The sequence below is a fragment of the Elgaria multicarinata genome, chromosome 4 (genome assembly GCF_023053635.1).
Source record: "Elgaria multicarinata webbii isolate HBS135686 ecotype San Diego chromosome 4, rElgMul1.1.pri, whole genome shotgun sequence".
NCBI lineage: Eukaryota > Metazoa > Chordata > Lepidosauria > Squamata > Anguidae > Elgaria > Elgaria multicarinata.
In genome coordinates, this window is record NC_086174.1 from 831,958 (window position 1) to 855,767 (window position 23,810).

Consider the following 23,810-nt stretch of genomic DNA (forward strand, 5'->3'; position numbering starts at 1 on the left):
CCCTTTGGCCCAATCCATGAAGGCAGTCCTTGTATCTTTCAGCCCGCAGGGCACCAGAGCGCACACGCACACACCAGCCCCGCTAACGGGCCGGCTCAGAAGCACAGACGCAGGAGCCTCGTACCGTGAGAACAATCTTTAATGAGGAAACAGAAATGCACTGCAGGTGCTAAACAGCCATTACGAGACTATTCCAACATGTACCGGCACAGGGCTGCTGTGCGCCGAAGCCGAGTCCTCCACTGCGGTCCTGGGAGCCGAGGACTCCGTCGCGCCTGGCTGCACGGCCTCACACACCTACGGGGACCAACTAGGGGGGGGGAGTGCACAAGGAACAGTTCACATGTCACGCTATTCCAGAGGGAGACCTGGGGGCAGGGCTGGGACGGGGCTCCGCTGGGCCCCCAGCGTCAGGTGGGCATAAGGTGGGGTGAGCAGCACCATGGTGTTGGGAGAGGGACGGGGTGGGAGGGACGGGGCGCGTCAGAGCGTGCTGGCTTCGTTCAGAAGCCCCACCCCCGGCTCAGCAGGCTGGCAAAACATTTGGGGCTGAATCCCTCACCCTCCCACCTTCCTCGGCTCGGCCTATCGCAATGGCCGAGGGCACCCTTGCTCTGGAGCCCAGGGCCAAGAGAGGAGCTGCCAGGCCAACCGGCATGCCTGGCCAAAGTGGGAGCAGCGTGGGTTGGGCCACTGGCTTGGCCCTCCCCACAAGCCGTTTCAGCGCCAAACGGGGTTCCGCAGCTGCCCCCCCCCTTTGTAAGGGCTCCAGGAGCTGCTCCTCTGCAAGGTCTAAAGGGCTCACGGCGTCTGGGAATGGGGCTGACCCACTTTGGGACACTGAGACTCATAAGTGGGGGGGGGGGATTTCAGGCCACTCCAGGCCCTTGAAAAGATGGCTCCTGGAACAGGCCAAGAAGGAAGTCTGTGCTCCGTCCAGGATCATGGAGGAGAGGGGGGGGCACAGGGCTTCCGGCAACCAGCCCCCTCCAAGCCCTGGCTCCACATAGTGGCGTACAGCCCCCCCACCTCCACCCCCACCCCCCCATTCCTGCCCAGTGGGACACAGGAGGAGGGGTTTGCCCTCTGAGCTCTGCCCTCTTCGCCTGCACCAGCGCCCTCATGAGAGCCGTCCGCTGGGACCAAGGGCAGAAGCCTTCGTGCCCCCCCCCGAGGGAAGAGAGCCCACAGGGGCTCGGCTGAACACCCACCCCCAGCCCAACAAATGCAGCTGCTTGAAGGGGGGGCTTCCATCTCCAGCCCCGCCCCACCCCGGCCCAAGCCTCCCCCCTCTATCCTACCGCTAGTCACACAAAGCACCTTCATTTCAGTATTTTTTTTCCACGTGATGCACAAACAAGTCAAAATGTCACTTATCCAAAACCCAACGTGCAAAACAGAAAGGAACCGGCACAGACAGGCCCCCGTGGCCCCGCGCCCTCCCCCGGCCAGCCCCCCTCACCCCCCCAGGAACCCGGAGACAGAGGCAGGCCCCCCCTCGGGCCGTCCCGTGCAGCCGTGGGGTGGGGAGGGGCTGGGCCGGGCCCCGCCCTCTCAGCCTCATTCCCGTGGGGGTCCGCACAGGGCGCGCCGGGGTCGCTGGCTCCGGTGGAAGGCGGCTGCCTGGAGCTCGCAGGGCGGGGGTGGCGAGGGTGTCCTTAGTTGGGGGACAAGTCGGGGGGGCAGCTACCAAATGCCGCTAGACCTGCCTCCGGGGGGAGCGAGAATCCGGGCCGAAGCTCGCTTTGGAACATGGTCATCGATCTGAGAACCTGCAGCGAGAGAAGCGGGGAGGGGGGAGAGGGGGTCAGAAGCTGGCTGGCGGGGGGAGGGGCGCACCCTCTCCATCAAGGACCCGGGAGGGGAACAGCGCAGGGGGGATCCCGGGAACAGCTCACCATCTCCCTCCCTCCCTCCCTCCCCGTGCTGGGCACCAGGTCTCAGAGCCCTCCGCACCCCACCCCACCCACCTCAGGTCCTGAAACAGTTTGCAGCGATTGGGGCACAGGGCAGCACTGCAGGAAGCGAGGCGAGAGAGGCTGTGTGGGTGGGTGGGCGGGTGACTCAAGCAGTGGGAAGACGTGGGGAGGGGGAGGAGACGGGAGGAGCGGCAGGGCCCCCTCCCCCCTTGCCCGGAGCCTTTGGGCCAAACCAAGGAGGAAGAGCAGGGGGGCCCCTCTCTCCATTACTGGCACCCCCATACTTCTCCATGAGATCCCCAAGAGGGGGGGCTGCTTTCAGGCCCTCTTCCCGGGCCAGGGCTCCGGGGAGGGGGGCATCTGTTAGGAAGAGGGTGCTGGACAACTTGCACCTTCCAGGCCTGACCCACCAGCAAGGCGGTTCTTATGTGTTGATCATTCCAAAACAGGACTTCAGAGTCCAGAATAAAAACTCACATTTTTGCCATTCTTTTGGACTGACGAAATTTAAACGCGAGTATTTCACTCTTTTAGATGCATTACTACCGGCTTCAGTGAGACGCAGGATGTGCCCAGGTGGACTAACCAGATGAGCGAGCCAAGAGAGGCGGCCTCACAACCTTCCCCTCTCGCTCTATAGGGCACATTTCACCCCCGGCCCGGCCCGGCCCCCCACGTGACAAAGACATCGGCCCACGCCCTTGCCCAGAGTGTCCCATCATGGATGCCCCAGCGAGGCCGGCCACCCTACAGGACTGGCCCCACAGAACAGGTACCCCCTAAACCCAAGTGCCCCTCACGCTCAGCCGGTGGAGCCCAGACCCACAGCCCAGAAGTGAACGCACAGAGACCCGTCCAGCGGTATGGAGAACTGTTTGCCCTTTCGGCGACGCTAGAGGAGCCGGCACCCTGCACGGCTCCCCTAAGGGGGAAAAGAAGCCCCCCACCCACAGTCTGAAGCTGCTAGAGGCAGCTCACGGGGAGCCGTTCTCACCATGGGGGCTGAAGGGAGGGTGAGGCTCTCGTCTCGGCCGGGGGAGAGAAAGAGCAAAACCTCCCCCTCTCCCCCCACAAACGTCAGCGCGGCTGCCCAGCTCCCGTAACGAAGCGTCTCCCCATTTTGGAGAGAGTCCTTGACCACAAAGCGCCCCCGCCCTGTGCCAAAAAGCCATCGTGCCTTGGGGGGCGGGGAGAGAGAGGCGGCGACCAGGCTACAAAGGCTGCCGACAGACGTACGGTGGGAAACCTTCCCATCCAGATGGAGGGGCCCAGCTGGTGCCCGGTGGGGCCGCCCTCCCCCTGAAGGACCGCCTCTCTAGCCTGGGGATCTTCCGGACCCGTTGCGGGCTGTGGAAGCGCAGGTGGGGATGCCAGCCAGGAGCGCCTCGGACCGGCTTGGGACGTCAGCTGCAAACCTCATCTGGGGGAAGCGGAGTTTGCCTCCGTTCTTCATGCACTGGTGACTTCCAGGCTGGGCTAGAATAACGTGCTCTACGGAGGGGGCGGGGGGGGGGATGACGACAACGACAACACTTCCTCTGGAGACCAATCAGAAACGTCAACTAGTGCAGAGCGCGGCTGCCTGTCACCTCGCTGGGGCTTAGATGCTCGGATCACAGCGCACCCATTTTGTACGCGCTACACTGGCGCCAGCGCCTTTCCAGACCCAACTTTAAAGTGCTGGTGTTGACCTTTCCAGCCTTAAACTGTTCGAGTCCAGGTTATCTGAAGGTTGGCAGACACGAACGCCGGGGCCTTCTCGGCGTTGCCCCCTCCCCGAAGGAATGCCCTCCCTAGGGAGAGACAGCCAGCCCCGTCCACCGCGGCCTCTCAACGCCTTCGTTGTCGTACTTGCAGCCCTTCCAGGTGATAATGGGTCTGCAGTAGGGTTTCATTCATAGAATCATAGAATCATAGAATCATAGAATAGCAGAGTTGGAAGGGGCCTACAAGGCCATCGAGTCCAACCCCCTGCTCAATGCAGGAATCCACCCTAAAGCATCCCTGACAGATGGTTGTCCAGCTGCCTCTTGAAGGCCTCTAGTGTGGGAGAGCCCACAACCTCCCCAGGTAGCTGATTCCATTGTCGCACTGCTCTAACAGTCAGGAAGTTTTTCCTGATGTCCAGCCGGAATCTGGCTTCCTTTAACTTGAGCCCGTTATTCCGTGTCCTGCACTCTGGGAGGATCGAGAAGAGATCCTGGCCCTCCTCTGTGTGACAACCTTTTAAGTATTTGAAGACTGCTATCATGTCTCCCCTCAATCTTCTCTTCTCCAGGCTAAACATGCCCAGTTCTTTCAGTCTCTCTTCATATTTCACTGCAACCAGCTCTTTCCAGATGAACTGATGTGCAGCTTGGTGAGTCAGTTCTATTGGTGTGTTTCCTATTGCACACCGCCTCGGGCAGACAGCGGTCTTGAGAGGCAGCTAGGAAACGTTTGAAACAAACGAACCTGGATGAGGCCCAAATATCCTGGCGGGGGCCCATTTCTGGAGCTCTTGCAGCAGCCATCTCCCCCCCCCCCCCGGCCCCCTCTCCTGCCTTTCCCGCTCGCCCCGCATCGCGCTCCGGCCCGCCCTTCTAGCCCCCTCCCTTCCTCCCCCCCGCCCCGCCCAGCCAATACAGAGACCCACGGCCCTGTCCACAACACACCCAAGCCGAGGAGGGGAGGCTGCAGGGGCAGGCAGTGAAGGCAGCAAGCTGGGTCGGAGCAGGGGCAGCTGGCTTAGAAGCAGAAGCGGGGGGAAGAGGGAGGGGGAGGGGGCCTGGATCCTGCCCCCGGAAGCCGGGTCCAATTGGCAGGGCGTGCAGAATCTGCCAGTCCCTCCGGGCCTCCGGGAAGGAGGGAGGGAAAGCTGCCGGGGGGGGGGGGCAGGGGGTCCGCGAGGCAGAGACCTCGGGGCGGGGGTTGAGCATGGGGGCCAGAGGAGCGTGGCACGTGGCGGGGGCAGCGCCTCCCAGTGTGGCGTCCTCCCCACCGAAGACCCGCTCCAGCCCCCTTCTTACCAGAAAGGCTGAACCCGGACTCGTGGAGGTCTCGCATGCCCCCGTGCCTCGTGGCAGGTCGGGTGGGGGTGTCTGCAAGTGGCGTCCCCGTCTCTTTTTTCCCAGCGTGCACAACCACGGCCACGTCCCCCAGGTACGGGGTGCGGTCCACGCCCTTAAGCTTTAAACTCTAATCAAACAAAATAAATACACAAAATAAAAGTTAACTGTCAGCCCCTCCCGAAAATGCTACCTGTGAAAACTCAAGACCCCTTGGGGAGCCACGGTGCCCATGTGGGAAGTGAGCGGGGCGGGGTGGGGTGGGATGGGGGGAGGAGACTTTGGGGAGAGGGGGAGGCAGCCGCCTTTGGCCAGGGCTGGATTGCGCCAACACAGATCTTGCACTGGGGCGGGGCGGGGCGGGGCGTGTGTCTCGTGGCGAGGACGCTGCGGCACGGCAGGCGCCCCAAGCACGCGCCGCTTGACCTGCAGCTGGGTTGTGTCGGGCCGGAGGGCCTGGCCTCCAAGGGCCCTCATCATCCAGGCCTTGCAGCCTGTCTGCCTGCCTGCGCCCCTCCGCCCCACTGCAGTTCTACGGAGAAAGAGGCCTCCCCCCTCCCTCGGCCGGCCTGCCCAGCAGCCTCAGCTGGCCCAAAGAGGGGAAGTTGGGACGAAGGGGGGGGCCTCCAGTCCTTTTCCTTCCCGCCCCGTCCTTTCATGCTCCACTTTCATCCCCCTCCCTAGAAATATTCCCCTGGCTTCCCCCCCCCCCCACGCGTACAAATGCCCTCCCCCACTTCTACTTGTGCCCCCCCTCCTCCCAGCGCCACTCACCTACTACCCCGCGGAGCCTGCCCCGACCTGCACAGCCCCACCCTTTGGGCCTGCGGGAGGGGCTTTCAGGTGAGGATCCGGGCACGTGGGTGAAGGGGCTCTGTCAGGGGGCACTGGGGCCCAAACTGCCCCCAGCCCGGCCCCGGCCCCGAGGGCAGAGCTCCCCTCAGGCTCGGAAGTGTCTCCCTGGGAATGGAGATTCTCCGCCGCCTGAGCTCCTTAGGCGCCCCTCCTTCGCCACCGTCCCCCTCCCTGCCGAGGCGTCCTTCTCCTGCGGCTGCTACGTGAGCGAAGGGGCAGCGCCCGGGGTGTGTGAGTAATGCCACCTCCACCCTTCTTCCTCTCCCGGCAAGCCTTGCTGACCACGCCGAGTCTGGACGTGGCACAATTCTTTCCCTTGCAGGAAAACCGCTGGACAACAGCTTTAAACTCCTGATGGCCCAAAGCCTGCTCTTGAGCATCCCAGCCACAAGCGCGCATGGGGTGGGTGGGTGCGCGCATAGTTCTTACCCCACCCCCACCCCACCCTGCCCACAACAAGCCCACCCCTGGCCTCTGCTCCAGCATCTGACAGCTACACCGATGGTTTACAGACTAAAGCCGCCCCCTCCCCGCGCTCCAGCTGAGGAAAAGGATGCTCAATGCACAGCACAGCCGCCGCCGCTGCCAGCCCTCCCTCCGCCAGAGCGCCCAAAGCGCTTCACGCCCGTGGCCTTCCGTCCTGAGCCACACAGCACCCCAGAAGGCAGGCCAGCACTGTGGTCAACGTGGCTTCCTTTCCGAGAGGACGTCCGCATCCCCTCAGCCCCGTAGCTCCCCAAGGCCTCCCGTGCTGGGGCTGATGTTGCTGCCAGGCGAGAGGGCCTTGTGGGGGAGGCCGCGGGCAGTGCACGGAGCTCCCTCCTGGGCCCCCGCTAGTCGCACACAGACACACACGCACACAGCCGGCCAGCCTGTCATGGTACCTTTTCCCGTTGCACCAGCTTCTTGTACACGGAGTCCGGGAAGGAGCGGAGCGGGCAGAACTTGCCGGTGCCCTCGGCACACATGAAGACGCCGTTCTCGTAGACCACGCGTCCGTGGCTGATGGTGACCAGCGGCACCCCGTGGCAGCGCATGTTCTCGTACAGGTTCATGTCGCCCCCCTGGACCTGGGTGCTGGCGGAGATGGTCCTACGGGAGAGCAGGGAGCACTCAGCACCCGCCGGGACCCTGTGGCCCTTCCAGGAAGGGGAGGGCTCCCAGAGGTCACAGTTTTTGTATGTCTAAGGCAGCCTTCCCCAACCTGGTGCCCTCCAGATAGGTTGGACTACAACTCCCAGCATTCTTAGCCTGCCATGCTACCTGGAGGATTCTGGAAATTGTAGTCCAACACGTCTGGAGGACACCAGGATGGGGAAGGCTGAACTAAAGGGAAATTATTATTATTATTATTATTATTATTATTATTATTATTATTATTATTATTATTATTCCTATTTATTTTGGATTTATACTCTTTGTGGTTACATAACGTTGGCTAGTTATGGCTGCGAACTGATGCAGACTGACTTCGAAGGAGGCCCCGTTGAACAGAGGAGAATTTACGTTCAAGTAAATATGATTGGATCGGGCTGCAGGTACCCACTGCTTGATCTGACGTAATTTTAGTCTCGCTGATTAGATTTATCTGGCTTTTAATATATTTTAGGATCCTTCCCAATGTTTTTATTTGTGTTTCCGTTGTTTTGTATTTTCTTTCTATGTCAGCCATGCTGAGAACTTTCATTTGAAGGAAATGTAAAGATATTTATAATAAATAAAACAAATCGCTTACTGGCTAGGACACAGAAAGACATAAAACAGGGGACCGCCCCAGATGGCTCCACTGCCCACTCTTCCGTGGCGTCACGTCCCGGTTTTGAAACCAGGCCGGCAGCCCAGGCCCTGACTCACGGCACGCGGGGCTAATCCAGCTGCAAGGACGCTCAGCTCCGGAGTCTGCAGGGGCAGCCGACAGTGCGGAGGAGAACCGGGCACGGAAAACCATATGCGGGAGTATCGTCCCACAGGGCAAAAGTCCTCCCTCACAGCTCCCCGCCAGCCTGTGGCTCCTCCTGTCCGTGGCAGGCAGGCCGGACGGACGGAGGGGCGCATGGCTTGCGTGGATGTGGCAGGGACGCGGAGGAGCACTTGCCACAGGCCCGCCCTAATGTCCGTCTCTTCGCTGTAGCTCCCACCCGCCCACCCCGGGCTAAGCAGGGCCCCTCCCTCCCAGCGCCCCTCCTTCCCCGGTGCCTACTTCGTGGCCTCAGGGTCCCACACGACCACGTCTGCGTCGGCCCCGGGAATGATGCGGCCCTTGCGAGGGTAGAGGTTGTGGATCTTGGCGGCGTTGGAGCTGGTAATGGCGACGAAGCGGTTCTCGTCCATCTTGCCCCCGACCTGCAATGGCGCAAAGGAAGAGCTTCGTCCCACGTACCTGTTTCCCTCGAATTATCCCCTGCAGCGCTAAGCTGTCGCCATTGTTGCTACCGGGCGGCTAGATCCTTTGCATACCAGCAAGTGGGTTTAAGGGGAGGAATGTAAAAAAATCATAAAAAATCAACGGATGACCCAATCCGATTCAAATTTGGTATGCTTAAAGCTCTCCTTAATATCTATTACTGTGCCAATTTTGATGTCTTTATTGTTAAAGCTTACGCAGATGAAAGCATTTGTTTAATTTTTCTTCAAATCCTGCTCCTGGCCTCCCACCCTGGGAACGGAGCTGCCAGCTGCCTCCTGCCCATTTGCCGCGGGCTGCTCCCTGCCGTAGCCTTTGGGATGCTGCCTCCGTCCCTCTTGCCTTGCCCTACGGACTGGCCCCTAGCCTACGTGGGAGGGAACCACGGCGGAAGGGGGCGGCTCTGGCATGCAGGCGGAGCCCTGTGGACAGATTTGCCGGCGAGCAGCCCCACAGCTTTCGTTTCTACGCTGATCAGGGACAAGCGGTTGTTGAAGAACGTGGTGGGGGAGCAGTAGCATTTGCATGCCCCCCAAAACAAAAAGTTTTCTCTGAGGTTTCCGATATAAGAAAAATAATTACGTGTACACACACACATACCACATCAAATCTATGGCTTAGTAGCCACAAGTTATTTCTACTAGCAGCAAGCGCCTCTGACTTCAAGCAGAGTGCCGTCCCCTTTCCACCCCATAAGTGGCAGCCTGCCCCTGCCACAGGATTAAGGAGGCGGGCCAACAGTCCAGATGCCACGGCTCCCCCTAAGCCTGGGTGCCCTGCAGGTCTCTTCCAATGAAGCCTTGCCCCCACTTCCCTGGCAAGTCCCAGCGCAACGCAGCAAGCACGCGTCTTCAAAACCAGGGGTAAAAATGCTGGGTCACCCAGCCTTTCCCTCTCTCCCAAAAGAACCGTTTCCAGATTTTTCTTCCTTCCTGGCTGCAGCTCCCCTTCACAACCCAGTCTGTTTCCTTCTCAATCAGTCTCCAGAGAGCAAAACACGGCAAAGGGAGCTCTGAAATTGGCCACTCAGTTAATTTACTAAACAGCCTTATTCTCCTCCCCTCTCCATCACCAAATGCTGCTTTCAGATCCCAGGGGAGGCCCCCCACTTTCCCATCTTTCCTCCCCCAGCCACTGCTTTGCTGCCCCTTGCCACGTACCACTCCACGTTCCCAGATGACAGCCATGCGGTCCTGCACTCCGCTGACTCCGTGGGGGATCTTGGTGAAGTCCTCCTTGCCCATGGCCTTCTGCTTGGTGGTGAATGGCCGGTGGTCAGAGGCCACGACGTTCACAGTGTCACTTGCAGGAGGGGAGAGGCAAACAAGTGGGTGACGTAGGGGGAAGGGAGGCCAGAGCTCACGTCCCCGGGGATGCCATTCCAGAGACGAGGCTGCTCCGCCTCGCCATTGAGAGACGCTCCATCTCAGAGACCTCTGCTCTGCTCCCTTCCTCCCCCCCACTTCTGCCAGGAGGCTCCTTCCCATCTCCCTTGGTGAGCCGTGGGGGGCTCTGGCGCCAGGCCCCTCCCCAGCCCAGGGCTCCCCAATTCGTCCCTCCTGGCAACGCCCGTTTCCTTCCCTTCCAAGCTGGAGCTGTGATGAGCACTGACGGCCCGGTCCATCGCTCAGCCCCCAAAGCCCCCTTACTTGGCAAGCAAGCTCATGAGGTAGGTGGAGGTGTTGGTGTCCAGCCGCAAGGGTGGCACCATCACGTAGGCTGCTGCGTGGGACCAGTCCTGGTGATAGTAGTGCAAGCCCGTCAGCGTGGTGTGTGCGGTGGTGGTCTCTGCATACACAACCTTCCCTGCAGGGAAGCAAGGCCAGGAGCCTCAGGCCTGGTGAGACACATCTGGGGCGGGGGGAGCTCAGCCCAGGCTGGAAGACCCCCTCGGATGGCCAGGAGGTGTGGCAGGAGGAGGAGGAGAGGGGAGGCCTGGGCAGGGGTTCACCCTCACCCTCACCCTCACCAGTCCTTATCCTACAACCCCAGGAATCCTCTGGGCCTGGGTGGGGTGGGGTGGGGTGGGGTGGGGGAGGCACTCCCTGCCTTGGTCACTTGGAAGGGGCTGGACTGGGCCGGAGCGGGGGGCTGGCTTCCAAGCCCTCCTCCAGCTGCTACAAGGACATGAGTCACCCCTTTGGCACAGAGGGAGGGGCTCCAGAAAAGCCCCCAGAGCCCAGGAGCTGCTGCTGCTGCTGCCGCTGCTGCTCTCACCTTGCATCTTGGCCGTGGCGATGACATCCCCGGCTGACATGCTGGAGACATTGACCAGGTAGATGGGGCAGTGAGTCTGCCAAGAGGGGAGAAGGGGGGAGGGATCAGGCTGGCTGCAGGGCAGCATTGCCCCCACCACAACCACCACCACCGGGGTGGGTGGGGAGGGTGTACAGAAGGGGGGAGTCACCCAGCCCTCCCTTGCAGGGCGTTTGGGGATCAAACAGCCCCAGGGAAGTCGGGGACCAAGGCATCCCAGCGTCGACCAAGGCCGCTGGGGCGGACTGGCGCTCGGGGCCACCCGGTGCCGGCTGCTCACCCGGTTGGCGATGGTGATGACACGGTGTGTCGCTTCGGCCTCCAGCTGCAAGGCAGGGAGGAGGAGAGATGATGCATGGGGGGAGGGGGAGCCAGCCGGGAGGCGGTGCCCGTGCCTGCCCACGCCTCCCATCCGTCGTCCAGGCAGTGCCAGGCTGTGCCAGGCTGAGCTTGAGGAGAGCCAGGGCAGAGGGCACGGAGCTCCGACTGGCCACCCCCAGGGAGCCACCCCCAGGGAGCCAGGGCAGGGATCTGCCGCAGCAGCCAGCGGGAAGGGATGGACGAGCCAGCGCAAACCGCTCTGCCTCTCCCAGCGCCGGGGGCTGGCCCCAGAAGCGGAGGGGGACGTGCCCCCTCCCGCAGCCACTGCCGTCCCTCCTCAGCCACAAAATGGTGCTGAGATTGCGCCACGCACTGCCCAAGGGTCCTCTGCCCAATCCACGCAGGCTGCCCTGTGCCTGCCGCGAGCCCCCCCAGGCGCTCACCATTCTTCTGCTCTCACTGCCCCAGTCGAGGGAAGCCCTCCGCCACCCCCCCGAACCCCCTCCCCCCAGGCCACACCGCAGCCTCTTCCGGAGGGTGCCAGCGGCCCCCGAGACCACGCAGAACCCCCAGCCAGCCCCTGACAGCCAGAAGCCGGCTGAGAAGGGAAGGTCTGGTGAGGGCCTCACCTCCTCCGGGCGGCTGATCTCGATCCCCTCGGGGCCGGTGATGCCAAGGTCCAGAGCCTCCCTGGCGCCCTGCAGGACGAGGGGGTTAGTCTAGGGTGGGGGGACGGCAAGGGGGCGTGTCCCCCTCCTCCGGGCCCCTGTGGCTTTGCCTGCAACCTGAGGGTCAGCGAGCATTGATCCCTGCTTAGCCCATCCGCCCGGTGGAAGGTGCAACGCGCTCCCATGCTGCGCGCTGTAAACGTGGCCCTTTGTAACCTCAGAACCAGATTAACATGGGCTGGGCCCTCCCTTCTGCCACGCTCCTGTGGGCAACGGGACGGGGGCCACCCACGGCCCTCACGGAGGACGTGGACCCAGAGGGGCAGTGAATCCGGCACGGCTGGTGCTCGCTGCCACGGAGCTCTTCCACGGTGACTTCTGCCTTAAGACCGCTGCACGTGGCCCACACAGCGAGGGCGAGAGGCCGAGCACCCAGCTGGGGGAAGCCCCCTGGAGAGGGCCAGCGCGATGGGGCGGAGCGGGCCTTCCTGGCGCCCGCCGGCATGGGCCGGGAGAAGCGCAGGGAGGCCTGAACTCCTTCCCACGGAGCCCAAAGGGGCCACCCGAGCACAGGGCATGGCCACGGTCCCATCCAACACCAGTAGAGAGAACCGTGGCGGTCTCTGCCGCCCTCGGAGGAAGGAGGACCAGCTTCGTGAACGGAAGGAGCGCCAAACACTCAGCCCGGATCAGGTGGGCGCCCGTGTGAGGCACAGGCCTGAGGGCCATCCAGATGTGTGCATGGGGGGGGCGACACCTTCCCCCAAACCTCTGGCCCGCTGGGATTGCAGGGACGCCCAACCCCCTCCCCAGCGCCGTGACCGGACCCCGGGGACAGCCCCCCTGCCCCCCGCCCCCAGCCCCAGGGGCAGCTCACCTCCGCCACCAGCTCGCCGTTCTCGGCGTGGACGCGCGCAATGGCCCCGATGTCCTTGCAGGCGCGGAAGACCTGGTAGAGCTCGCTGTCCCGCAGCATGTAGACGTCCTTGTAGGTCATGAACATCTGGAAGGAGTTGACGCCCTTCTCCCGCACCAAGGTCTCCATCTCGGCCTTCACCTGAGGCACGCACGGGGCGGGGGCGGGGGCGGGGGGCGGGCTGCGTTATTCACCATGCACGGCTTCAAGGGGGACCTCCCACCCAGCCAAAAGAACCAAGAGCAGAAATGACGGGCGAATGTCGCAAGCCTGGAGCCCCAAGGTCAGGGGGCTCCCGGGTCCAATGGCCGCGGGCAAAAGCTGCACAGCTCCAGGGTGCCCAGGCTCTAAAGCCAAGCCTGCGGGTCCTATCTTGGATGGGGGGGGGGGTGTCTTTTCCTGCGGGAGGCAGCGCTTGGGAACGTCTGCTTTGAAGCTTTTAGGCCTGAAGTCCACGGAGGCTTCCTAGCGCCACGGACTCGGGCCCCAAGACGCCCCCTCCTATCCGGCTCCCCCCCTCCCAGCTCCACAAGGGGCCTCCAGTCATTCTACGGACAAGACGGGGGGGGGCAGGAGAGCATCTTCTTCCACTAGAGGGCAGGAAGTAGCCCCCCAAAAGCTGCCAAAGGGAGCCGGGAAAAGAGCCGCCAATGAGACGCTGTAGAGGGAAAAGGCAGGTCGGCCAGAGGAAAAGGGCTGAACCACAAAAGCCCAAACAAGAGGCTGATGAGATCAAGTCAAGCAGCCAGGAGCAGCGGCTCGGGGACAGGATGGCTCTGGGCAGAGAGGGGTCTAATCCCACCAGAATGAAACCCTCCCCCCAACAGCTGTCCTGCAGCTCCTGCCGGAGCCCCGGGGAGGGGAGTCTGCGCCTGGGAAGCAGCGTCGCCCCAGACAGGCCGAACACCCACGGCCCCGTCCCTGAGAGGAGGCCGGGGAGGAGCTGCCCTCAGGCCTGCCCAAGGTAACCCCAGCAGGCTGCAGGGACTGGAGAGGACTGAGCCGCGGAGCCCAGGCCCCACACGTGGGGCACGCACACGTGGGGCCGGCTCCCCCCGGCCCAGGCCCCCCAGCTCCAGGGAGGGCTGCCCAAGACCGCTGCTGGACCCCCGGCAGTGCGGACCAGTGACGCCATCCCCAGATGTGGCTGGGCTGCAACTCCTATCACCCCCAGCCAGCAGAGCCAAAGGTTAGGAGGGACGGAGGTTGTAGTACAAAAGCAACAACAACAGCAGGCCCCAGGTAGGGAACCCGTGGTCTCCTCCTGGTGGGTCAGGCCCCCCTACCGGGCCTCAGCCTGACCTCCGGTGGGAGGGCAACAGCAGGAGCGGCTCCCGCTCAGATGTAGCAGAAACGTCAGGGGGCTGAAGACGGAAGAGACCCTCCCGAGCAGCATGGCCCAGTGCCCGGTCTAAGGCAGCTGCCAGGGCCCCTCTCAGCCCCTTACCTTGGGGGCCCACCAGGTGACGCCCATGTGGAGGGCGTAGTCGCAGCACACCTTCGGGTCAGCTAAGTCGCGGCACTTCTCGTAGGCGTCCAGCAGGGAGACGTCCTTGTCCGGGAGCACGTGCCCAATCACCATGGTGGTTCCCCCAACCAGGGCAGCCTGTGTGCGGAGAGAGAGGAGCCCTGGGGTGGATTTACAGGTACTTCTACCCATGGTCCCAAGAGCTTCTAGGACAGCTAAACTCAACCACTTCCAAAGCATCAGGCACCTCACAATAAAGCATTCGCCACAGGGGTGATGTCAAACCACTTAAAAACCCAACGCTGGAAGAGAAAACAGTGTCACGTCCTCCAAAGCATCCTGGCAAATAAAAAGGCTTTCACCTGGCATTGAAAAGATAACTGTCAGTTTGGGGTAGAGGCATTTCGGGGAGGGGGGGATGCTTTAGGGTGGATTCCTGCATTGAGAAAGGGGTTGGACTTGATGGCCTTGTAGGACCCTTCCAACTCTGCTATTCTATGATTCTATGAAGCGAACAGGCTGTGGGGGCAAAGAGGAGGCATCTCCTGGCCACGGCGTAGTTTCGTCCTAACATCGCCCTTAAATTGCGGACCGCAACTCTAGAAGGGCCACACAGGAGGGGAGAGGAAAGGCTGCGGCCGTTGCACCACTGACCGTTCGGACGGCCTCAACCTTTGGAGGCCTTCAGAAAATGGAAACAACTAAGGGAGGTGTTGGGGCACAAGCACAGAAATGCCCGTCCCTCACCCTGGCAGCTGCCCATCTAAACGCTGCAGATGAAGGGCCTCCAAAGAAGGATCTCAGCTGCAAGGGCATGTTCGCACAGGAGCGAAGGAATCCGTTAAGACAGAAACAATCTTATTATTATTATTATTATTATTATTATTATTATTATTATTATTATTATTTATTACCCGCCTCTCCCTCTGGATCAAATATAAAAATACTATAAAATATATAAATGATTAAAACCATGTAAGACTAATACATTATTAAAATAACAGGCGGGCATTTTTTAAAAATGAAGATTTCTTTAATCAGATGACTGCACTAATTCAGATCTAAAGTAAGAAACACCGCATGATCTGGAAGGGTCCTGCTCCCCCAGACCCACTCCCCACGCGTCCCGGGGAGCCCTCGGTGGACCCTTAGGGAGATGGGCCCTGAGGAAGAGCCCCCTCCCTAGTTGTGAACACCCCCACCCCCACCCACCCCAGCCTTTCTGTTGCAAGGGGTCTTTCCTGCTGGTGTAAGGGGAAGGCTGTGTCCTCAGCTGACACCGGGAATCCACTAGCTAATCTCCAAAGCTGCTTTGGAGGCTGGAGGGTGGGGGGGAGGTGGCAGAGGCCCCCCAGAGAGGAGAAGCCAACTTCCCTGCTTTCATTTCCACACAGAACCAGAGGGGCAGTACAGGCCACACGGTTGCAAGACTATGTTTTGGCAGGGGTGGGGGGCGAGGGTCATGGGGAGTGGAACAAAAGCCCATGAATGGCCAAATTGGGGCCTAGAAGCCCCTGCAGTTTTCTCCAGGCATGTCAGGAGAAGTAACAGGAATAGAAGGGGGGCAGTGAGCCATCTGCATGTGGCCAAAGGGGGACGGAGGTCTTAGCCCATGGCTTAATTTGTCTTTTCTTATTTATTTATTTATTCATTCATTCATTCATTCATTACATTTCTATACCGCCCAATAGCCGGAGCTCTCTGGGCGGTTCACAAAAATTAAAACCATTCAAAGTATAAAACAACAGTATAAAACCATAATATAAAATACAATATAAAAGCTCAACCAGATAAAAACAGCAGCAATGCAAAATTACAAATTTAGAACACCTAGTTAAAATTTATTTATAGACTCTTAAAATGCTGGGAGAATAAAAAGGTCTCCTTCACCTGGCATCTAAAGGCATATAATGTAGGTGCCAAGCAAACCTCCTTAGGGAGCTCATTCCACAGCCGAGGTGCCACAGCAGAGAAGGCCCTCCTCCTGGTAGCCACCTGCTTCGCTTCCTTTGGCAGGGGCTCGGGGAAAAGGACCCCTGAGGATGACCTTAGGGTCCGGGCAGGTACATACGGGAGGAGGCATTCCTTCAGATAGCCTGGCCCCAAGCTGTTTAGGGCTTTAAATGTCAATACCAGCACTTTGAATCGGGCCCAGACCTGGACTGACAGTCAATGAAGCTGGAAAAGGACTGGCGTGATGTGGTTTTTATCCTTTTGAGCTTTTTAAATATACATATATAGATTTGCATATATCCATAGCAAGAAATACATGTGGAATATGTATTTTGTAACCCTCCCAGAGAGCTTCAGCTGTGGGGCAGTATATAAATGTAATAAATAAATAAAATAAAATAAATATATATAGCTTACTAGCAATTATACACAGGCTTCAACAAAAGCGTACCAGATATCCAAATGAGTATCCATTTGAAGATGGCAGCTATATGCCACCTGTTCAAATGCTGATATCATTATAAAGTCCTCAATCTGTTGCATTGAAGTAGGTGAGTGTTTACCCTTCCAATGCTGTAATATCAGTCTTTTAGTAATCAAAAGGGCACAGAGAATCCATTGATGCTGACCATTCATTAATTTCCACAAAACAGGTAATTTAGAAGAGTGTGCACATCAGCAAATTTTAAAGACTGTTCCAATACAATATTTATCCATATAATAACCTCCCCTATCCAAAAGAAACAACTACTGGACATTGCCAAAGCATATATTTAAAAGAAGCATTCGCTGCGTTACACCGCCAGCAATTAGCCAAATTAGACAATCCTGTATTAAGGAGACGTTGTGATGTCCAATAGACATGAAACAAAAGTTCTCATATTTATCCACCAATACTAGTTATTAATGGACATGGATTGTGGGTCGCTTTACTTGACAAGCCCCAATAACTGCTTCCAGTAACGACAGAGTTTCTGGTGCTGTAAAAGCGGTTGGGCCAAGCTTATATACTAACAAATGCTGCAATTGCAAATAGTAACATTCAGCCATAGCTCTCAAGTCATATTTGGCACCCAGAACAGAAAACGACAAAAACTCATCACTGGAACCCCCTAGTTGATCCAAGGTAAAAACTGCCTTTTCTGTCCATGCCCACCACAAAAACATTTTCTTACCAGTCTTTAGATCTGGATTGCCCCATAAAGTCAAATTAGCATGAGAAAAGGGTCAAAGCGTAATTGATACGACATTGCACATGTCTCTAGGACCTCATGCCATCCATTTACGGTGAGGAAATAGACAAAAAGATTCCAAAATGGACCAAGATGGAAGATCTGACACAGAAAGACCAAAATTCACTATTGAGTCAGCAAATAAGCCCTGATGATAGGAGGCAAAACCCAGAAAGCCAAACCCACCTTCGTTCACTGGAAATTGCATCTGTTTCAGAGATAATCTTGGCAGAGAGGTAACTCCCACAAATTTACAAAACATAGATTGATTTTCTGAAAATATTTGCCAGGTAAAGAGACTCCCACATAAAACACAAACTATCAGAGGTATAGTATTAATCTTAAGAATATTTACCTTACCCCACAAACTCCGCTATAAGGATGCCCATCTATCTAAATCCCGAGAAATCTCATTCTTGGGATTTAACGAGCAGGGCACCGCAAGGCTCAGTCCTGGGCCCAGGGCTCTCCAGCTTTTTTATTAATGATAAGGAGGTGCAGCGAACGCTTATCAAATTTGCAGATGACACAAAATTGGGTGGGATAGCTAATACCCTGGAAGACAGAAACAAACTTCAAAGTGATCTAGATAGGCTGGAGTGCTGGGCTGAAAACAACAGGATGAAATTTAATAGGGATAAATGCCAAGTTCTACATCTAGGAAAAGAAACCAAATGCACAGTTACAAGATGGGGGATACTTGGCTCAGCAATACTACAAATGAGTATTGGAATTGGAATTGTTGTAGATTGCAAGCTGAATATGAGCCAACAGTGCGATATGGCTGCAAGAAAGGCAACTGCTATTTTGGGCTGCATTAATAGAAGTATAGCTTCCAAATCACGTGAGGTACTGGTTCCTCTCTAGGCTGCACTGGTTAGGCCTCATCTTGAGTATTGCGTCCAGTTCTGGGCTCCACAATTCAAGAAGGACGCAGACAAGCTGGAGGGGTTTCAGAGGAGGGCAGCCAGGATGATCAGGGGTCTGGAAACAAAGCCCTATGGGGAGAGACTAAAATAATAATAATAATAATAATAATAATAATAATAATAATAATAATTGTTACCCGCCTCTCCCTCTGGATCGAGGCGGGGTACAACACAAATGCAAACATCATATAACTAATTAAAACATTTAAAACTAATACATTATTAAAAGCAGCACATTATTAAAAGGCAAATTTAAAATTTATCTGGGTAGGCCTGCTGGAAGAGACCAGTCTTTATGGCTTTCTTAAATTCTGGAAGACTGTTAAGTTGACGAATCTCTCCCAGCAAGCCATTCCACAAACTGGGAGAGGCAGAAGAAAAGGTCCTCTGAGTAATAGTTGTCAGCCTTGTTTTTGTTGACTGGAGTAAATTCTTCCCAGAGGACCTGAGTGTGCGGGGCGGATTGTACGGGACTGGGCATGTTTAGCCTGGAGAAGAGAAGGAGAGACATGATAGCACTCTTCAAATACTTAAAAGGTTGTCACCCAGAGGAGGGCCAGGATCTCTTCTCGATCCTCCCAGAGTGCAGGACACGGAATAACGGGCTCAAGTGAAAGGAAGCCAGATTCCAGCTGGACATCAGGAAAAACTTCCTGACTGTTAGAGCAGTACGACAATGGAACCAGTGACCTAGGGAGGTGGTGGGCTCTCCCACCCTAGAGGCCTTCAAGAGGCAGCTGGACAACCATCTGTCAGGGATGTTTTAGGGTGGATTCCTGCATTGAGCAGGGGGTTGGACTCGATGGCCTTGTAGGCCCCTTCCAACACTGCTATTCTATGATTCTATGATAATCAATTGTTCAAATTAAGTTCAAATCATTTGAGTTGTATCTCTGGGAATAAGTATCCCAAGGTAAGTAATAACATCCAGGCACGACCAAAGCTGCCAATCAGCTAATACACTACAAGATACTGATCTCCAATCAGCAACAGTCTGGATTTTGAGCAATTAACTGAATAAGCAGACAAATTACCAAACCTTTTAATCAGCTGCATCTGTGCCAGCACAGGCAACTGGAGTTCAGAAATAAACAATAAACAATAATCTGCATTAAAAAAAAGTAATTTTAAGTTTTATTCAATTATGCACAAATCCATGAATACTATTATTCTGTCAAATAGCACAAGCCGGAGTTTTCAAATATAAATCATATCTCAAAGGAGAAAGTGGACATCCCTGTCTGGTTCTCCTCTCAGGTGAATTCCCCCCCCCCCGGCAAAAAAGTCATAACTCTAGCTCTTGGAAATGAATATAAAATTCTAACCCACTTCAAAAGTTCTAAAAGAAAGCCAAATTTAGTCAAAGTAGCAAAAATAAACTACCAATACATTTCCCCCCCAAAAGCTTCTTCGGTACCTAAAGAGACAATGCATCCTGGTCCATTCTATCACTATTTAAAGAAGCCTTCCTCAACCTGGGGCGCTCCAGATGTGTTGGACTGCACCTCCCAGAATGCCCCAGCTGCTTTAAAGTGATCAGATCTACGACTGAACCTGTTCTAACCTCTCAATGTCCTTCTGGAAATGTGGTGCCCAGAATCGTACACAATACTCCAGGTGTGGCCTCACTCGTGCCGAGTGGAGAGGAAGAAGGACTTCATGCGTCTTTGCTACAAAGCTTCTTCTGATGCAGCCCAGAACTGCGTTCGCCCTGCTAGCGGCCATTTTGCACGGCTGACTCACATTCACTTTGCTGTTGACGACCACATCCAAATCCTCCCCCAATGTATTTATTTATTTATTACATTTCTATACCGCCCAATAGCCGGAGCTCTCTGGGCGGTTCACAAAAATTAAAACCATTCAGCGTATAAAACAACAGTATAAAACTATAATATAAAATAAAATATAAAAGCTCAACCAGATAAAAACAGCAGCAATGCTCCCTAGTGCTCCCTAGCCACGAATCCCCCCATTTTGTATGTGAACCACACGTTTTTCCTCCCCAAGTGTCATACTTTCCATTCCCCTCCCTGTTAAAGGACGTCTTGTTCCTCTCAGCTCAGTCTTCCAACCTGTCAGTCTCATTCTGTCCTCATGGGTCATGGCCAGACCTCCCAGTTCTGTGTCATCCGCAAATTTGATAAGAAGCCCATCAATCTCCTTATCCAGGCCATTAATATTCAGTATTATTGTTTCAGAAGCCAGCCCATCTTCTAAAAACTGGACAGGGTCCAATGACTGGCACAAGAGCCAGCGAATCGGCATGCTGCACAGCCGGCCCGGGAGGGACGGGGCTTCGTAACCATCGGTAACAGCCAGCCGCCATGCTGCATCGCTGGCGTCTGCTAGAAACAGAGGGAGCCAGCTGCCCCTGAGATTGGACCTGCTAGGGAAGTTGGGCATCTGGCCAAGAAGGGGTGCAGAACCACCGCAGGTGCGCCGCTTAGGGAACAGGAGTCTGTACACAGCCAAAGAAACCAACCCACAAATGACCCACGGGGATCAGCAAGGGGCCCGTGGGGGTGGGACGGAAGCAAACGGGAATCCCTTTTGGGGTCACACCACAGCTACAATGACTCTCTTGGATCCAAAAAGTGCCCCGTAGCAGTGTGTGACCTTGGGGCAGGACCAGCTAGAAGCCTCGACCGTATTATGCTAGGCCGAGGATGCCGTTCGTTGCCCAAGTGAGAGCGCCCACGGCCTCCTGAAGCACAGGCGCAGGGCTCTCACGCGCCCCGGGGAGACAGAAGAGCCAGCTGGGACGGGGCTCTCGCCTTGGCGCAGGTCAGAGCTCCAGGCCCGGCTGAGGCAGCAGGCAGGCAGGCGGGATGTTGCGCCTGACGCCTGCGCCTTTTGGCAGCCCGTCCACGTGCTGCGTCCCGGCGGAGTGCAGAGCGAGCCCCTCGCCTTCAGCACCAGCAGCCTGGACAGCGCACAGCAGCGACAGGAGCAGGCGCTTCACGGCGAGTGGGGAGCTGGCTGCTGGGCGAATCAGGGCCCATCCCGGCCGGCCGGAGCGGCGGCGCTTTGCCTGCCAGAGCAGGCGGGCCCCTCGCCCTCACGCCCGCCCACCCAGCCGCAACGGAGCTTTGGAGACCGACGCTTTTTCTGCCTGACCGTGCAAAGCCGTGGGGTTGTTCAGGCGATCAGCCGCGGAGGTTCTCATAACCTGGGACCACCCTAAATGCCCATATCAGGGGTTGCTGCTGCTGCTGCTACATCTGCATTCTCACATTCTCACGGCGCATTCTCACCCAGCCTATGAGCCACAGCTCACAGCAGGGGTCATCAGGGTGTGTGTGAAAAGGCACCACGCCCGCGCCACATGCGGGCTCAGTTGCCACGGCACACGCGGGGCGGGGAAAGAATCGGCGCTGCGTCATTTCCCCTGCCGACCCTTCGAACCCAGAGAATGTTTCTGCTTCCCCTCCGCCGAGGGAGACCTGAGCAGCCCGGCCCTTCGCCACGCCTGCCCTGCAAGTGACACAAACAGCTGCCCCTGCTCCGCACCGCTTGGCCGCCCCCCTTCCGCTCCACCGAGAGGCAGCAACAGCTGCCGGAGGGGGTCATTTTGCACTGCAGGCCCCACCTTGTCATTCCCGGCCCCCCTCCGTGCCCTCGCCTCTTCCTTGCTTTCGGTGCATGCTCAAGGGAGGGGCGAGGCGTCCCCCCCCCCCCACACCCAGGACCAGCAGCAGTCGGTCGTGTAAAGCAAGAGGGAGCCTGGGCAGGGGGACTCTCAGGCAGCCAGAGCACAAGCCGAGGGAGGGATGGGCCAGGGGGCAAGAGGCAAGAGGAGGAGGCTGCTGCCTCTAGGGCGAGGGGGGCAACAGGGGCGAAGGAGCTTCTGCAAGCAGAGCCAGGAGGAGAGCAGGAAGGGATTTCACCGTGCCCGCAGGCCCCCCCCACACACGGGGGGGGGCATCTGTGCGTCCAAGGGGAGGGGAGCGAGGGGTTCTGGACTTGCCTCTCTTCAAGGCTATTCCACACCAGGCCTTTGAGTGGCTCGCATTGGGGGAGGGGGCCTAGGCCTACCCCCCCCCCAAGATTTATACAGAGTCGAGTGGTTGGGCTGGTTCAGCCCACAGCTGTAAAGCCAGGCCCTTCCAACACAACTGCGTGCACACAGTGTAACAAAGGGTCAAGAGCCGTTTTCTTTATTTACAACAAAGAGTCGTGTGGCCCCCTTAAAGACGAACACATTTATTCCGGCATAAACTTCCAAGGACGCTGTCCACTTCATCAGATGTATGACGTGGGCTATAGCCTATGAAAGCTCATGTCAGCCTTTAAGGGGCCACGAGAACCTGTTTCGGCTGCAACAGACTAACACAGTCACCCTCCTGGAAGTTATTATATTATATAGGTCTTTCTTGTATTTTAAAACTCTCGCAGCCTCTCCCCCCTCCCAGGAAGTTTAAAGCCCTGTGACGTCCCACGCAAGGATCCATGATGCTCTTGCAGGAGCACGGTGGGACTGTGCAGGCAGCTGTACCGGGGCACGGGGCCAGTCACGGTCGAGATGCAGGCGGCAGAGTTCTAAGGGGGTGTCCAGAGGCACAACCGGCTTTGCCTGCCGCAGGCCCCACAGGTAGTGGCCTCCAGAAGTGGCCTCAAAGAGGAATCCACCCTCACTGGAGCAGACTCCTCTGGGCTGGGCTGGGGTGTGGGGAGGAATATCCAGGTTGCTCGCATTCCATGGAAATGGCACCACCCACGACCCCCACCACGGCTGCTTCTCCCAAGGACCAGCAGTCCCTTGCCACAGGCTGCCACGGCACACCACACAAAGCAGCCGTGGCCCTGCCACAGAGGCAGGCCGGTATCCTGTGAGGCAGAGAGCACTGGGGAATGGGCAGGTGCCAGATCTCGCCAGGCATGCAAAGGGGCTCACAGCACACCAGACACAAACCCCCCCCCCGAATTCTAGGGACAAAACGGGCATTTTAAGGACTCACAAGCTCATCGAGCTTCCATAGGCAAGGCCCCCTCCCCCTCAAGCACATGCTGTGGATGGTGATGGTCTCGCACCAGAGATCTAGTGTGCGCACACATGTATGTGCATACAGGCACGGTGGTGGTGGTGGGGAGAGTCTGTTTCACCAGATGAGAGAGACAAAGAGGGGCCCTGTTCCAAAGGCAGAGCAGCCGGCCACGAATCGAGGAAGTGAACTGGACAAGCTTCAAGCCGGAGGGGTCGACTGCCCAGAAATGGAGGGAGACCGGAGCCACAGAGCCTCAGCCCCACAGGGCCACAGCGGCCAACACAACTTGGGAGCAGGATGCCGGGCAGGCCACCTCTGCCGCCACGACGCTGTCCTCGGGCGACTTCTGCCTCCCCGTGAGGCGTGGCTGGTGGAGCGCAGGGAAGAGCCCACTCCGTCGCGGCACCCGGGGCCCAGAATGGCCAGCGTAGCACGTGCCCCTGCCCTGCCCTGGGCCTGCTGGAGGCCAAAGGCCTTGCTGCTGCCGGCCAGACTTTGGGGATCCAGCAGGCAGATGCCTTCGCTCTCTGCCACGGTTTTGCGTTCTTTCTTTTTAAAACCCCTATAATACATAGATAACAGCTAAGCCCATTTAAAGCAATAGCAAAGAAGCCCTCTCCCCCCCCACACACACACAGCCATCACTTGGCCCAGCCAAGAGATGCGGCAGTACAGCTGATGGTGAGCTCCAGCCTCAAAGCAAAAGGAGTTGAGGAATGGCCCGAGGGAGGGCCGAGAGGGTTGTGCCTGTTCCTGCCTGTGCGCCAGATTGGCCTGGGAGCATTGGAGTAAAATGTTGCTGGACGTCAGCAGCCTCTCGGCAATGGCAGGTGGAGGAACCCACGACAGCGCAC

The 23,810-nt window shown here is 57.6% G+C and overlaps 2 protein-coding genes across 3 annotated transcripts in view; both read right to left on the reverse strand.

Moving 5' to 3' along the window:
• TMEM214 (transmembrane protein 214) overlaps nucleotides 1–23,810 on the reverse strand; it is a 120,401-nt gene that overhangs the window by 85,100 nt on the left and 11,491 nt on the right. The gene's annotated exons all lie outside the window — the stretch shown is intronic.
• Nucleotides 1,575–23,810, reverse strand: part of DPYSL5 (dihydropyrimidinase like 5) — a 29,255-nt gene continuing 7,019 nt past the window's right edge. The window contains exons 2-12 of one of the 2 annotated variants that reach the window (XM_063123695.1): nucleotides 13,834–13,992; nucleotides 12,348–12,527; nucleotides 11,432–11,500; nucleotides 10,762–10,806; nucleotides 10,443–10,518; nucleotides 9,875–10,031; nucleotides 9,386–9,527; nucleotides 8,022–8,164; nucleotides 6,706–6,913; nucleotides 4,928–5,096; nucleotides 1,575–1,772 (exon numbers count right to left, since the gene is read on the reverse strand). In XM_063123695.1, the coding sequence (XP_062979765.1) occupies nucleotides 1,687–1,772; nucleotides 4,928–5,096; nucleotides 6,706–6,913; nucleotides 8,022–8,164; nucleotides 9,386–9,527; nucleotides 9,875–10,031; nucleotides 10,443–10,518; nucleotides 10,762–10,806; nucleotides 11,432–11,500; nucleotides 12,348–12,527; nucleotides 13,834–13,992 (1,434 nt within the window). In that variant the 3' untranslated portion in view covers nucleotides 1,575–1,686. The remainder of the gene's footprint in view (nucleotides 1,773–4,927; nucleotides 5,097–6,705; nucleotides 6,914–8,021; nucleotides 8,165–9,385; nucleotides 9,528–9,874; nucleotides 10,032–10,442; nucleotides 10,519–10,761; nucleotides 10,807–11,431; nucleotides 11,501–12,347; nucleotides 12,528–13,833; nucleotides 13,993–23,810) is intronic. The other variant, XM_063123696.1, reaches the window with a different exon arrangement.